The 17,247-nt window shown below is 40.7% G+C and overlaps 1 protein-coding gene across 1 annotated transcript in view; it reads left to right on the top strand.

Annotated features, from left to right (window-relative positions):
* Positions 1 to 362: 362 nt before the first annotated feature.
* ksr2 (kinase suppressor of ras 2) overlaps positions 363 to 17,247 on the top strand; it is a 361,347-nt gene continuing 344,462 nt past the window's right edge. The window contains exon 1 of the mRNA XM_072247505.1: positions 363 to 693. Coding sequence (XP_072103606.1) covers positions 517 to 693 — 177 coding nt within the window. The 5' untranslated portion in view covers positions 363 to 516. The remainder of the gene's footprint in view (positions 694 to 17,247) is intronic.

Here is a 17,247-nt window from a genome sequence, read left to right as displayed (position 1 = left end):
TTATTTAATTCCGATGTGGAATTCAAAAATGCATCCGACACCGTTAGCAAAGTGGCGTATTAACTGTTCTAAAAGACATTCTAGTTGATAAACACCAGTACTTTTGCACTTAAAAACTAGAAAAGCGGGACAGGACGAAGCCAAATTATGAACAACAAATTTTAAGAGTAAGTTTTCCTTCGCTATAACAAAAATTTGTAGCGTTTTCTCTCAGTTTATCTCGCGAGAGCTGGCGCACAGCCCCCCCTCCCCTTCCCTCTTGATTGACAACCAAGATGTCGGTGGAGAAAAAGCTCCCCGGTGCAAGCTGTTGGGAACGGCGACAACAAGCACCTGCAGCCGAAGATCACTGCTCTCCGTAGCATCAGGACCACAAGCTGCTGAACTAACACTGGCCACTTTCTCCAATCAAACTCGACCCAGGCGCATGGAGTCCATTTGAAAATTATATATAATTCCCTCAGATTTATTATTCAGTCTTGCTGTATGTTATTTATAATATAATAATTTGCGGTCATGGATGAAGACAATAAGACAAAGAACGAAGAGCAGCATCTAACTGTCCAAAAAGCATTGCAGCAATGTGAATTGGTCCAAAATATGATAGACATCAGCATCTCTAGTCTGGAAGGGTTAAGGACTAAATGTGCCACATCAAATGACCTTACGCAAAAAGAAATAAGAACACTGGAGGTAAGGAAAATTATGAAGATAAATTGAAATGGTCGTGTCCTCCCAAGACAATAACGTACAATTTGCAGTGCATTATATATAATTGACGGAAAGCTAAGGTATATAAAAGACGCTGGCTGCAAGCTAGGTGTCTGCTGTATTTTGTTTATATACAATGGTGTTGTGTGCAGTGTAATAAATTAAGGAGCTGCAGTAGATGAAGTGAGTCTGCGCATTCTGCAGGTGCTGAAAAGGTGGTGGGCTCCGTGTTATAAAATATTAGTCCGAATCGTTTAAAAAATGAATACATATGTCGGTTTAAGAAATCCCGCATTTCACGTTTCGTTTCGTAGTTAGTGCGAAGGACGTGATATAATTTGAATAAACATGGGCGATTAAAGGGATCTTTTACGTTTGTACAACTCAAAAATGTTGGAAAATGTTACATGACCATAATTAATAATCTATGGTAATGTACACGTAGCCTCTTTTTTTTATTGCACTCTATTAACCGCCTCTGTCATTTTCTGTTCAGCACATGGCTGGGACCAATTCATTCGTAGGTGGGGAATTTTGGGGTCTTAACTTCACAGAAATTCAAATGACTACACTGTTGAATCGTGACTTATTTCAGTAGTTGCGAATCATCGCGATTGGCACAGCTTTGGAATATTGTTAAATTCTGAGATGAAATGTAGCAAAATTGTCAAATTAAAAAAAATTGGTTGGGTATCAGTTCGAATGGACGATGTTGAAGTTAACTTTAGACTTCATTTCAGTGATCTTTTATTTTGAAATAAATGATTGCAGCTAATGTATGGCTATCGGAAACTAACGTTTACATTCAGGAAGAGATTTCTTACTCTGGAGGCGTCTGTATCTGATGTTGTTGATTAGGTATTTCAGAAGGTTGCACTAAAAACGCGATCGCTTTACGGTTCTGACAATGCATTGTTTCTGGGCGCTGGATTGTCCCGTACATAGCATCATTGAGAAGTTGGAACAATGTCATCACTTTTGAGGCCCATTTCATAACAGCGAACAATATTTGCATAGAAGATGAATAACAGTTGAAATATTGTTCCGATTTTTAAGTTTCTCAAGGTATGCCGAGGTTCTCAGGGCACCGTGTTCCTTGCTTTAATGGCGACATCTGCTGTTCACCGTAGAGCCCTCGGAGAACTTGAGGTGTTGCACAGTTCTGGATAGAACAGTCTATGTGAAATATTGGACCACGCAACGTGATTTTGTCAGGTTTCTATCGCAGTAATCTGTGCAAATATTTGAACTCGGAAGAGGGTAATAGGTGTTAGATGATCTAAACCATTCGTGATCTATTTTTTTGTTCTCGAAAAAGGAAAACAAGCGATCGAAATTACATTTTGGAAATACACAATTCTGAGCGTAAATTAATATCCGATTGTTATCTGATCTTTCAAAGAAAACGGAACATTTTATATATTATATTCCATAACAAAATATATTCTTAATCTGATTTGTTTAAAAACTATAGTCCGAAACCACTTCAACATGTTGGACCTAGCGTGAATCTTAAATAATGATATTAATAAAAGTATGTGACATTTAAATTTACCTTCGGTGTATGTTTGTGATACATATGCAGAGAAAACAGTTGCTGATGAAATACGCTTCTTTTGAGGTAATTTTAATAGGACTGATAAAGTTGACCAGTATGGAGTCCTGCTTTGTTACCTTTTTCAAAACAACTTTTGCGGTTAAACGTAGAATGGGTGAGAAGTTCAGGAATGAACAGCAGTTGACTTAAAATGCGAGTACAGTATGTGCGGGGAGAGTATAATTTTCCACATGCAAATCAGTTTGCAGCAAGTTATTTTCAAGTGTCGAATGAAAGAGCTCTTCTTGAAAGGTTGCATGGTATGTGTTATAAAGTGTGGTTAGAACTAGACTGCGTTTCCACGCTGTATTTCATAGTTATGAACTCGTAGTGACCAGTATATACACGCAAATGAAAATGACGCTATGAGGCCAGGTCGTGTTACTACCCTTCTGCTGCTCTGCACGCTGTATCGAAAGACCTAGAGCAGTACTATTGTTCACTTAAATTAACCCTGCTTGCATTTATTTGAACACTGACACCACTCAGTTGTAAATTTTGTCAAAAATCTGTACGCCTGTATTAAGGATATTGCTTCACATCTTTCTAAAAATAGTATACATTTCTAGCTAGTATAGTGTAATAAAAATCGTCATTGGTGGATGGAAGACCGTTAAGTATTTTGACAGTAGATTAAAATGAACAGTTTCGTTATTCTTACAGGTCATATTTTCCTCTTAATATGGTGTGGTGGATGATAGATACCAGTTCCTTCGGTGAGTTTTCATAGAATGCTTTTCCTGTATTCCCACAGTCAGAGAAGCCTAAAGTGCTGACGTGTGGTCTTTCACAACAGGAGAGAAAAAAATAATTCAGATGAATTATTACCTGTGACGTAATTTAAACGATTGATTTATAGTATTATTGGCAGACTGGCTTATCAATCAAAACTTAGTCGGATTGAACTGTTGGCCCTTGGTTCCTTCAGGACTTCATTTTAAGGAGTACTTATAGCTGTTGTTGGTAATATTTATTCATCCCCCTTGGTATGGGAAATAAAACCAAAGAAAATGGGACCACCAGTTTTTTTTTATAAAATAAAATTATATGGTGGTGGAATTTGATGAGGATTTTTGACATTTCTAATATAGAAATTTTATCCTGAGGTTAAGTTTGGGTTGACTGACTTTTATGTAGCCAGTAGCTCTCCTCAGGATTGTACCAAAAGAACAAATTTATGCAAAATCTTGATCCTTTCACATTAGAAATTAAAAAAATTCTATTTTAATTTAATTTTATTTTATGTGATTTTTATTGTTGTGAACACAAGTTAACTTTGAAAATTTAATTTATAGAATTACAGGTGTTGAAACTTGGTTTAGTAGCACATGTTTTTGAGAACAGTGGGAGCTCAATACCAATAATGAAATGTACCTCACCTTTATAGTGAACCTTACATATATGTCTGTGATATTTGGAGCACATCTGTTGTTTCGCAATGTGCAGTTATGTTTCCTACACCACCCCCCCCCCCCACTCTCATTGATTGATGCATATGCAATTACATAATGTTGGCTATGTGGTGGAAATCAGGTCTGAGAATTTATAACAAGCCCAATATTTATACTTTTGAAGGAATCATTAATTACTTGCATTTTTTGGGGGGCATTCATGTGAAACAGAATCACTGTAATCTTCGATGAGATCCAAAACACAAAATAATCTGCAGATGCTGGGGTCAAAGCAACACTCACAACACACTGGAGGAACTCAGCAGGTCGCGCAGCATCCGTGGAAACGATGAGTCGACTCCAGCGTGTTGTGAGTGTTGCTTCGATGATATCCAGTTAGCCGGACTATCTGATATTTGCAAACAATCTCCTTTCAAGGTGACTTGACCTGTGGTCCTTCCTGGTATAGCCCACTCGTAGTTTGCTGTTGTAGGTGGTGGTTGATTCCCATCTTTTCCTGCGTGTAAGGAAAGAATTTTATTGAGCTTATTGTGCATGATACATCTGCTATATTTAAAGAGATGAAAGTGTAAGATATGTGAATGAGTGCTCATGTCTAGAAATCCAATTGTGGGTTGATTGAGTTTAGTGTTATTTCTACTAACTCTGCCCTGACATGTGAGGAACAACATTCCTGTAAATGAAGCCTTTAGCTTTATTGTCCCAATACTTGGATCCTTGCTCTTAGCTGTCCTAGGTTACTAGGTGTGCAGGACATCCTCTTGATTCCAACCTCTTTGATCACGAATTCAAGGTTCATCTCTTTTGAGACGAGCACACATGGCACAAAAATCATGTTTAATGCAGGATTTGACAAAATCATTTGCTAACACACTCAAACATACTGCATTTGTCCTGCAGTCCTTGAAATTCCATCTGGTGTGTCCATGGAGAAAGCAGTAGCAGCAGCAGGTTCCACAGACGAGGGTAGACGAAATAGGGTCTTGTTGGTGACATAGTACGAGAGGCCCTGGAAGAGAGGGGTTGGTCACACTGTGGCAGCACCAGAAGCAGGTAGGAGTTGGAGTCCTCAAACTCGGGGCCGGTTTTGCTGGAGGGGTCACCTTGCAATGGTCTTAGATTGTTTGCACAGATTTAAGCAAGACTGTAATTAGATTTAACTAGATGGAATATTAATAGATGTGAAGAATGAGAGAGAGAGAGAGAGGGATTAGACTGGGTTTAATGAGTTGAAAGAAATTGCAGGTGATGGGATCTGGAGCAGTGAGCAAACTGCTGGGAGAACTCAGTGAGTCAGCCGGCATCTTTGGGGGTAGGAAATGTAGACACTTCGGGTCAAAACCCTGCATCATGGCTGAGTGGAAAGTGAAGATAGCCAGCATAAAAAGGGAAAAAGGAATGGTGAGACAGGGCTCACAAAGTGATTGGTGGACTGCAGATGGGAGATGGACAATAGTCTGGTAGGGCTAGGTTGGGGAGATGCTGTTTCCTGCACCCTTGATGAACTGGATAATTTTATCATCTTCACAACTACTTCCCACTTTCTGGATCTTTCTCTCTGTCTCAGGAGGCAAGCTCAGAATCAGAATCAAGTTTAATATCACTGGCATATGTCGTGAAATTTGTAAACTTTGCGGCAGCAATACAATGAAGTAGGTGCTGCCGGCAGGTAGCTGTAGGAGTGGAGTCCTCAAACTTGGGGCCAGTTTTGCTGGAGGGGTCAGCAAATATAGGAAATATAGGGTCAGCAAACACGATAAATATAGAAAAAAACTGAATTACAGTAAATATATATGTATACTAAATAGTTAAGCTATAATACTGCAAAAACAGAAGTAAATTAAATAGAAGTAGTGAGGTAATGTTCGTGGGTTCAATGTCCATTTAGGAATTGGATGGCAGAGGGGAAGAAGAGGGCATGTCCTGGGTGGTGGGGGTCTTTTATGATGGACACTTCCTTCCTGCGGCACTGTTCCTTGAAGATGTCTTGGATACTACGGAGGCTAGTACCCACGAAGGAGCTGACTAATTTTGCAGCTTTCTGTAGCTTTTGATCCTGTTCAGTAGCCCCCCTCTCTCCACCCCCCCCCCATACCAGCCAGTCAGAATGCTCTCCATGGTACATCTGTACTTGAAGTTTTCAAGTGTTTTAGGTAACAAACTAAATCTTCTCAAACTCCAAATGAAATGTAGCTGCTCTCTTGCCTTCTTTATAACTGCATCAATATGTTGTAACCAGGTTGGGTCCTCAGAGATATTGACAGTCAGGAACTTGAATTTGCTCACTCTCTCCACTTCTGATCCCTCTATGAGGATTGGTTTGTGTTCCTCGTTCTACCCTTTCTGAAGTCCACAATCAGCTCTTTGGTCTTACTAACACTGAGTGCAAGATTGTTGCAATGACACCACTCAATTAGTTGGTATATCTTGCTCCTGTTCACCCTCTCATCACCATCTGAGATTCTGCCAACAATGGTTGTATCATCTGCAAATTTCTAGATGACATTTGAGCTACAGGATACCTAGCCACACAGTCATGGGTGTAGAGAGAGTAGAGCGGTGGGCTAAGCACGCATCCCTGTGGTGCGCCAGTATTGATTATTAGCGAGGTGGAAATGCACAGTTAGGAAGTTGAGGATCCAGTTGCAGAGGGATGTACAGAGGCCCAGGTTCAGTAACTTTTCAATCAGGAATGTAGGAATGATGGTGTTAAATCCTGAGCTGTAGTCAGTGAACAGCATCCTGACATGGGTATTTGTATTGTCCAGGTGATGCAGGGCTGCGTGGAGAACCATTGAGATTGTGTCTGCTGTAGACCTATTGTGGTGATAGGACGTGGAAGCTCTGCAATTTGCCTTACTGAGACAGGAATTGATTCCAGCCGCGACCAACCTCTCAAAGTGTTTCATCACCATAGATTTGAGTGCTGCTGGATGATAGTTGTTAAGGCAACTTGTGCTGCTCTTCCTGGGCACTGGTATAATTGCTCTTTTGAAGCAGGAGGAGATTTCTGACTGTAGCAATGAGAGATTGAAAACGTCTTTGAATACCCCTGCCATTTGGTTGGCACAAGTTTTCAGAGCCTTACCAGATACTTCATCGGGGCTTGCTGCCTTGTGAGGGTTCACCTTCCTGAAAGACAGCCTGACATCGGCCTCTGAGACAGAGGTCACAGGGTCACCAGATGCTACAGGGATTCTCATAGCTGTAGTTTTATTCGCCCTTTCAAAGTGAGCATAGAAGTCATTGAGCTCATCTGGAAGTGAAGCTTCACTTGTGGGAAGAAATGGCCTGCAAACTCTGCCAGAGTTGATGTGCGTACGATATTGCTTCTAACCTCCCCTGGAATTGCTTCTTAGTTCTTGATATAGCCCTCCATAAGTGATACCTGGTTTTCTTGTACAGACCTGGTCACCAGGCTTAAATGCCACAGATTTAGCCCTAAGCAGACTATGAACCCCTTAGTTCATACACGGCTAGGGGGTTCGTACATTGCTTTGGGAATGTACAGAATGCTGTTCATTATGTTGGATCTGTGTTTAATTTCTGATCTTTAGGGTTCTTCCAGGAGTCAAAAATGGCAAGCAGTCTTAATTCCGAGATTTCAGTTTATTGTAAAGTACAAAAAAAAATACAGATACTAATTAAACTAAATAAAGAGCTGAAAAACTATGCTTAAGAGGGAAATTAATGCTAAGGGGAGTAAGACAAAGGAATAGAGATGGCTCTTTAGAAAAATCTATTACTTTTATAGATTAGATAAAGAAACGTCCTTAGATAGTGATAAATTAAAACAATTACATCACGTGGGTAACGTGCCAATATTTTGCCAGTGAAAAATGAGAAAGATGATAAAGTGTTAGTTTAGCTGCTACACCGCTTTCTGCTGGTGAGTGTGAAAAATACATGAGTTTGTAAAAAGTACAGATCTTATGAAAATGTCTAATAATTATATTCATGCTTTGTCTTCCCACAGTACTTCTCTTAATCTGGAGTCACTTTAGCTTGCTTGCAGTGGCTGGCGTGTATCCATTTACTTTTACCTTCTGCCTTAACTGCTGGATTGATATTAACGGTACTTGGTAAGGACTAAGGTCCTGGGGTTCCTTATCAACTTCTTGACCAAGGACCCACTCACCAGGAATCAAAGCGCATCCTCCTTTTGATGGACCACTCCAAGCAGCAGAAATCTGTTGAGACACAGACAGAGAAGCTTGTTTAGTTTTGTACCAGAATCAACTGAACTATGGGACATATCATATATAACAGCTTCTCTGAGGTCCAGAGCTCCTGGTGGTGACATAGGTCATCCTGTCACCACCTCAAATGGACTCAATATTTTTTGTTATTTGTTGTTGCCCTGATGCTGCATTAAGCCAAAGGAAGCGCTGTGGGCCATGGTATGCCTTCCTCATGATACTTAGTCATTGTTTGATGCCACTTACTCTTTCAACTTGTCCTGATGACTTTGGATGATGAGGGTAATGAAAAGACCATTCATCATTTTGGCAGCATCTGGTTTCAAAACATCCATGAAAGTTGACTTGAGAGGACCATAGAGAGCATCTTCTATATTACCTTCGTTTATTCCTGGGACTCCTGAGTGACTGAGCCAAACTGTCCTGTAGCGGTCTTCATATTCAGAAATGTCCTCTAAAGGCTTTTGTTTGCGATTGACCACTTTCTTCCAATCAGTTTGGTTTGGGGCTTGTCCCTCCAACCATGACTTCAGTGCTTCCCAACCAGCTGGTAAATTCTGTTTATTCTATCCTATGCTACCTTCAGCTCGTCATGCTAACTGGTTTATTTGCTGAGTTGTTAGCATTGTAGCTAAAATTTAAATGCCGTCATTATGAATGTAATTTCTATATATTCTTAATTCGCTGAAGTTCGGTCTAAATCTTTAAGCTTCCTTGTTTAAGATGTGGACCTTCCCTGGATCATTTGTCAGTTTTTTTCTGAAACTAGTGGTTGATGACAAACCTCCTGCTTCCTTTCATACTCTTCATCATCAGTCTTGTGTTTTCACTGTATTTAGTTTTTACTGTGGCAAATCTTGCCATGGCTGTCAGACCAGTTACCTGATTTTTGTCGTCATCACTTTGCAGTTCCTCGGAGTTCCAAAGGTGTCACTGTTTTTCGGGGACTAGTTAGTGTTGGTTGCCTATCAACAAGTTTGACATCACCATTAACACTAGACGTCCCACCTCTCCCAGAAGTTCCGGGAGTCTCCCGCATATTGATAGCGGCTCCCTGATGCCCGGAAATTATATACAATATCCCGCAAATCGACTTTTTTGGAGAGGGAGAGCGAGAGCGAGCATCCTGATTGGTCTCTCTTCGTGCTAAGTAGACCTATCAGTTTTCTCTGTGGGCGGGCTTTACAGTCAACCTCAAAAATAATGACAATGTTGCTCGCTGCCCTGTTTGCAACGGTGACTTTTCTATTGCCCATGGTGGGTTAAAATGTAAAAGACATGTTGAGGTGAGCTTAACAGGTGTCATTCGTTCATTAGCACAGCTAACGTTATTTAAACTAGCTGGCTGGCTGCTAAGGAGCTATGCTATTGATGTCCTACGTGATGACGCCAAACTCCCTGTAGACTTGCTTAAAGTTGTAATAGAATAAACATGATAATATAATATAATATATATATTTTAATGTCACAGTTTCTGCATATACCCAACTTGGTTTACAGATTAGACAAAATCACTAAACAAAGTATTACATACACCCTTGGAGGTTGACCCCGGGGGCACGGGATATGGGGTTGTGGGGGGCGGGGGTGCTACCTCCCTGAAATGAGTTTTTGCAGGGTGGGATGTCTGATTAACACTGTTCACGAGGTTGGCCGAACCGTTGAAGATCTGCCTGATGCTGCGCAGACTTGCCTCATTTCACTTTGCAACTCCGAATAGAGCTTTTGAGAATGGACATAATTTGCATGCTGCCTTTTAACCTGTTCCATCAACGCAAAGATCTGTTTTTTTGTTGGTTTATTATTTTAATCATACCACTCTTTTAGCATGTTGTGTGTTTTTTCTAAATCAGCACGTTTGTACTTCAAAGTATCAATCTGCACTTGTAAGTCAATATGCTCGTGCCTTCGTAGCTCCATTAGGGTCTCCGGCATCCTAGCTGTCTTTTTAGTTGGGTGACCTCATCTTTTTGATCTTCTGACATATCGCTTCAACATCACTTATAAGCCCGTCTTCACTAGACTTAGCATCAATAGCACATTTTTTCAGTATTTCTTTACCGACAGTATCAAGTTTAAGTACAACACATAAATAAGTGGTTAAGATTTCAATGACCTTTTCTCTCTCAGCTCGGAATTCAAGAGAACCATCAGTCTTTTTCAAAGCTTTGGGCCTTGTATTAGATTTGATCTAATAGAGAGGGGAGGAGGGGAGGAGAAGATGGCGACGCGACACAGCTGCTCCAAATGATATCGTATTTGCGAAGTGGGATGCCGTGCACAATCCTGATTTGATGGAGACAGACGTGAGAAGCATGGAGGAAGATCTGGAGAAACTTCTGAACTGCCTGCTTCACTGCCGCTGCTACTGTGCGATCGAGAATCTCCGGAGGTGAAGGCCCCAAATCCTTGGCTTTGCCTATTGCCTGTTGCTGGGGCCGGGGTCAAAGTGCTCGGCAGAGATGGTGCTCGGTGTTGGAGGGCTGGTCGGAGGCTTGAAGTTTTCGGACGGACTCAGAGTCGGACTGTGGTCGGGTGCTTCCAGGATGCTGCATCAGCAAGTTTGCAGCGCTGGAAGCTCATGGAAGGGAGTTTCTCCCTTCAGCCGTCTGCGTGAGATGATGGGACTTTTGAGAGACTTTGAGACCTTTTTTTTAATGTGCCCATGGTCTGTTCTTCATCAAATTACGGTATTGCTTTGCACTGTTGTAACTATATGTTATAATTACGTGGTTTTTGTCAGTTTTTTTAGCCTTGGTTTGTCTGTGTTTCTGTGATATCATTCTGGAGGAACAAATTGTATCATTTCTTAATGCATGCATTACTAAATGACAATAAAAGAGGACTGCGTGTCCTCATAATCTAATTTAATCTAATCTTGAGGAGTACTCTTCACTTTTAGACATCAGAAATCTCATAAAACTCACAAATCCATTGTGACGGCAATATCAGGTTACAACCAAACAAACATCTATCCGATATCTTAAAACTTTGTCAACCTCTTGTCCAAAAATTCACACAACTCCGTTGTGACTATATCAGACTCTGGGTTTCCGATAATTTAAATTGGCCGCACCCAGGTCGAACAACCATGACTCTACTCACTCTTAAACTCCTTTTAAACTATGTACTGAAAGTATTTATTCCTGGACAATTAATGAATGGAAGAATGTCTTATCTCCTAGCTGTACGCTTAAAACTTCCTTCGTAGTCCACTTTTTCCCCCTCAAAGTAATCGACCCACGTCCTGGTGCCAAATTGTTGGATCTCCATTTAATTTCTGATCTTTAGGCGAGCAGTCTTGGTTCCAAGATTTCGGTTTATGTTTTTGAGTACAAGCATACATACAAGCTCTAAGCAAACTAAATAAAGAGCTGAAAAATGACACTAAGAGAGGAATTCATGCTAAGGGGTGTAACATAAAGGAATAAAGATAGCACTTCTGAAAAATCTATCCCTTTTATAGATAAGATAAAGGAAATTCCTTAGATAGTGATGAATTAATTAATAGGCTACACAATTAAAACAATTGCATCACATGGGTGAAGTGCAAATACTTAGCCAATGAAAAATCAGAATGGTGATAAACAGTTAGTTTAGCTGCTGTACCACTTTCTGCCAGCGAGTGTGTTTAAGAAGTACAAATCTTATAAAATCTTATAAAACAATGGTTTGCAACAATTTGCATTTATCATATACCCACTGGCTCCTACAGCTACCTAGACTAACCTCTTCCCACTCTGTCTACTAAGGAATGCCATCTCTTTTTCCAGGTTTCTTCATCTCTACTACATTTGCTTTCAAGAAAAGCTCATCAGAAATCTGTCCATTTTACAGGAAATGTGGCTTCCCTTCTACAGTGGTTGATTTCCTCCGCTTCTCAGACTTATCCTATCTCCTTCCAATCAGAACAGAGGTAGAATTCCTTTTGTCATCATTATTCCTTACTATTTAGTTTTTAGTCCTTATTATCTTTCTCACTTACACCAGATGCAGCAAGATCTCACCACTTGCAATATCTTCTCCCTCCCCTTTCTACCTTCTACAGGGATCTCTCCTTCAGTGATTTCCTGGTTCCCTCATTTCCCACCTCCAACCCCTCTCTGAAGCCAGGCACTTTTTGCTGCAACCCCCTTATTGTTATCTAAGGACCTAAACAGCTCTTTTAGCTGTAGCTGAGGCAGTGATTTATGTGAATCTCCTGCAACCATACCTACTGTATTTAGCACTCCTTAAGTGGCCTTATGTACACTCAACTTTATTAGGTTCACCTGTTGACCTGCTTGTTAATGCAAACATCTAACCAGCCAACCATGTGGCAACTCAATGTATAGAGCATGCAGAAAAGGTCAAGAGGTTCAGTTGTTGCTCAGACCAAACATCAGAATGGGAAGCAATATGATCTAAGTGACTTTGACAATGGAATATTTGTTGATGCCAGACTGGGTGGTTTGAATATCTCAGAAACTGCTGATTTTCTGGGATTTTCAAGCACAACAGTCTCTAGAGTTTACAGGGAATGTGTGTGTGAAAGAAAAAAATCTTCCAATGAGCGGCAGTTCTGTGGGTGAAAACGGCTTGTTAATGAGAGAGGTCAGAGGAAAATGGACAGACTAATTCAAGCTGACAGGAAGGCGACGGTAACTCAAATAACCCCACGTACAACCATGGTGTGCAGAAGAGCATCTCGAAATCCTGGAAGTGGATGGACTACAGCAGCAGAACATGGACAAACACTCAGTGGCTACTTTATTAGGCACAGAAGGCTTGCAAAGCATCTGCACTATATCCACAATGGCCACTGGCCATTTTGTTTTCTAGTTGCATGCTATTTCAACTTTTCTTCCCATTTCCATTATGATCTGTCTGTCCTGGACCTTTTCTACAGCTGGGTCATGCCCCTGTGCAAGCATTAGGAAGAACACCTCATACTCTACATAGATAATCTACATCTTAATTCTTGAGATTCACTACCTTCTGAGAGATGAAATTTCCAATCAGTTCATTGTAAATGACCAGCCCCTAATTTTGTAGCTGTGACGCATCGTTTGTGATTCTCCCAGTAGTGAAAATGTCTGAAAATCTAAACCAATGTTTCCCAACCTTTCTTGGCCCAACACCCACTCAAGCACTTTCACACTTGCCAACGCCCACCTTAGGCGCAGTATACTTTCCGGTGCCCCCAAAGTGTAAAAACATGTCTAGCATATGCTGATATGAGAAAAATGTTTCTCTTTATATTTTTATTTGTTTTTAAACCTAGCTTACAGAGTACCTGTGCACCATACAGCAGCTCTGCTATCAATATGATCCTCGAGCTTGATGGTTTTTAGCAACAGTTGAAATAGCTGGTTTAAGTTGTGACAGTAAAAACCTTAAGTCCTATGAGTAACAATGACCAGCAGTTTCTGTTTTTAGTGAATATGTGGATCACTGCACTGAAGCTTTTTCAGCAAGGTAGGAGGATGGAAATGCAATGAAGAGCAGTTTGGCTCTTTTCCAAAGACCAGGAAACTTTGTATGACAGTGTGGTAAAATACCACAAAAGTCAACATTTTTGAAAAGGAATTTTGCTGCTTCATCATTCTGAATTTCGATAATTTCATCTTGCAAGCTCTCTTCCTGTTCTTCCACCTTGCAAAGACATGTGTTAATTACCCAGTCTAGAATTTCCAGATTATTGAAAACCGTGAATGGATTCTGAAAATCCTCCTTCAGTGACTGCAGGTGTAAGCAGTACTCTTACAATCACTGTCTATGAAAGAGAGTGCCATACTTTCCATGCAGGGAAACTCTGAGAATATTCTTCTCCCAATGTTTTGCTTATATATTTCCAATTTTTTGATATAAGTGGACACTGCACTTTTTGGCTGGATTAAATTGAAATTCTCACCCTGCAGTTTCATATTTAAAATGTTCATTTTGTCATACAGATCGGCTATGTATGCCACATCTCAATATAGAAGTTCGATCTTATTTCCCAAGCTCTTGTAGACTTTGAACAAAATTTCAACCACAGTGTCAAAATGATCAAAGAAATGTTTTAAGCAGTAGCCTTTTTGATAGCCAACACACTTCAGTGTGAAGAAGCAAGCATTCAAACTCTTCATTATCTTGGCATTACTGGTGAAATATTCTGCTATTTAATGGATGAGCTTTAATTTTGTTGATAGCAGATACTACAAGAGCCATGTTTGAAAAAAAGGTTGCTGGCTGAAGTTTTTGGTTGTGAGATGTTGACGATGAATTGCACAATGGATTGCAAATGGAATTTCTTTTTCCATAAATGCCACTAAAGCACATTGGCGACCTGTCATATATGGTGCTCCATCTGTTGCACAAGCAATCATGGCTCTTGGAGAATACTTTTATCCTCCATACACATTTTGAGCTTGTCGTGGATTGATTCTCTGTTGATGTTTGTTTTTAACTTCTTACAAAAGAGGATCTGTTCATAAACTTTTCCATTTTTGATAAACCGTACATATGCCATTAGCATTGCCCTTTGTCTTGCACATTTGACTCATCCAGTTGTATCCCAAATTCTGTTCTTTGTAGCTTTGTGCATGGTTGATACTCAATGTCTTCACTCATTTTGTCAATACGATGAGCTATAGAGTTGTCACTCAGAGCAATTGAATTTAAAATACTGGAATCCATTTTGAGAACAGTGGTGAACATTTCTGATGCTGCAGGTTGTTATTAGTCTTTCATCATTGTATGAGATTTTCCCACACTTTGTCATCATTTTGGAAATGTTCTAAGAAGCAATGAGACCACTATCAAGGTCATTTTTAGCTTTCTTGGCAAATGACTTGAGTGCACAAACCTTTTCAAATACTTCCTTTATCTTCTGGAACTGAGTAATACCGTAAGTAGCCTTTTCAGGGTGTCTTTTACAGAAGTATTCCTGCAATCTTGTTGGGCACGTGGCCAAGTGGTTAAGGCGTTCATTTAGTGATCTGAAGGTCGCTAGTTCGAGCCTCAGCTGTGGCAGTGTGTTTGTGTCCTTGAGCAAGGCACTTAACCACACATTGCTCTAGTGTCTGTGTGAGGAGTGGCGCTCCACACAGACTTCCAATCTGCGCCTTGTAAGGCATAAAAATGCTCGACGCAGGCCTCTCATGGTCTGAGTTGACGTTCCCTCCCCTCCCTCCCCTTGATGGTTTCGTGGCTTCATTAGGCGGTACAGTACTATAAATAAGACACACGTGGTGTCGCTGATCTGACGGGAATGGAATAAAACCATACTCCAGGTATGTAACATTGTATTGATGCACTTCCTGTAGTTATTGTTTCTGAGCAGGATTAGAATTCAAGGCCTCACTGCGTTCAGACTCGGAGACTACGCCATATGTATTTATCCATCATTAACGGGGCTAAATTAAAATAAAATATTAACACAAACCGGGAATGCCTCTCAGATGTTGAAGCTAGCAGCGAGTTGACACAGTGGTCAGTTCTCATGCCTCAAGTTAAGGTGCTGCTTACCCTCCCCCCATGAGAATCTTGATGACTTCTATTTCCCCTAATCTCCCCTCAGGGCATGTAACCACCTCCACTGGGAATTGCTGATCTAAACTATCAAGGCTCTTTAGAATGTTACATGTCTGAATAGGATCACCCCTCATTCTTCTAAATTCCAAAGAATACAACCCAAACTCTCTAGCTAGTGGTAAACCCACAGAGAGCATCCGGCCCAGATGGAGTCCTGGCCAAGTACGAAGGAACTGTGCTGGTCAACTGGTTGGAGTGTTCACTGAGATCTTTAATCTCTTGCTTCGGCAGTCTGAGCTACTCACCGACTTCAAATAGGCTTCAATTATATCAGTGCCTGAGAAGAATGTGGTAACTTGCCTCAATGACTATCGTCCAGTAGCACTTACATCCACGGTGATGAAGTGCTTTGAGGTGTAGGTGAAGAAACATATCAATTCCTGCCTGAGAAGTGACTTGGATCCATTCCAATTTGCCTACAGGCACAACGGGTGATTTCATTGACTCTTCACTCAACCCTGGAACATCTGGACAGCAAAGGTGCATATATCAGGGTGCTCCTTATCAACTTCAGTTAAGCATTCAACACTATTATCCCCTTAAAACTAATCAATAAGCTTCAAGACCTTGGCCTCAATACCTTCTTGGGTAATTGGATCCTTGATCTCACTTGCAAATCCCAGTCAGTTTGGATTGGCAACAACATCTGCAACAATCTGCATCATCACAGGTGCATCACAAGGCTGTGTGCTGAGCCTCCTGCTGTACAGTACTTGCTTTATACTTATGACAGTGTGGCTAAGCACAACTCTGATGCCATATTTAAGTTTGCTGATGACACCATTGTCATAGGCCAAATCAAAAGTGGTGATGAATCAGCATACAGGAGGAAACTTGAAAATCTGGCTGAGTGGTGTCACACCAACCACCTGTTGGCAAGACCGAGGAGCTGATTATTGACTTCGGGAGGAGGAAACTGGAGGTCTGTGAGTCAGTCCTTATTGAGGGAGTGGGTCGACAGTTTTAACTTTCTCAGTGTTATCATTTCAGGGAACCTATCCTGGGACCAGCATGTAAGTGCAATTATGAAGAAAGCATGGCTGCACCTCTACTTCCTTAAAAGTTTGCAAAGATTTGGCATGACATCTAAAAGTTTGACAATCTTACATAGATGTATTGTAGCGAAATATCAATGCCCTTGAACAGAAAATCCTACAAAAAGTAGTGGATATGGCCCAGTCCATCTTGGGTAAATCCCTCCACACTATTGAGCACGTCTACATGAAGTAGTGTCACAGATAAGCAGCATCCATCATCAGGGACCCCCACCACCCAAGTCATGCTCTCTTTTCACTCCTGCCAATAGGAAGAAGGTACAGGAACCTCAGGACTCACACCACTAGGTTCAGGAACAGTTACTACCCCTTAATCATCAGGCTCTTGAACCAACGGGGGTAACTTCACTCCATTTCACTTGCCCCATCACTAGACTGTTCCCTCAGCTATGGACTGACCTTCAAGGACTCTTCATCTCATGTTCTCGATACTTATTGCATATTTATTTATTTATTATTATTATTTCCTTTTGCATTTGCAAAGTTTGTTGTCTTTTGCATACTGGCTGTGTGCCCTGTTGGTGCAGTCTTTTGTTGTCTCTATTATGGTTACTGAGTATGCCAGAAAGAAAATGTATCTCAGAGTTGTATATGGTGTCGTGTGTATGTACTTTGATAATAAATTTACTTTGAATTTCTCTTGATAGGAAAGCCCTCTCATCTCAGGAATTAGCCTGGTGAATATCCTTTGGACCGCTTCTCATATATAACATACC

The sequence above is a fragment of the Mobula birostris genome, chromosome 31 (genome assembly GCF_030028105.1).
Source record: "Mobula birostris isolate sMobBir1 chromosome 31, sMobBir1.hap1, whole genome shotgun sequence".
Classification (NCBI taxonomy): domain Eukaryota; kingdom Metazoa; phylum Chordata; class Chondrichthyes; order Myliobatiformes; family Myliobatidae; genus Mobula; species Mobula birostris.
The sequence above is the reverse complement of the archived record's forward strand: the minus strand, read 5'-3'. Positions and strand labels throughout refer to the sequence as shown.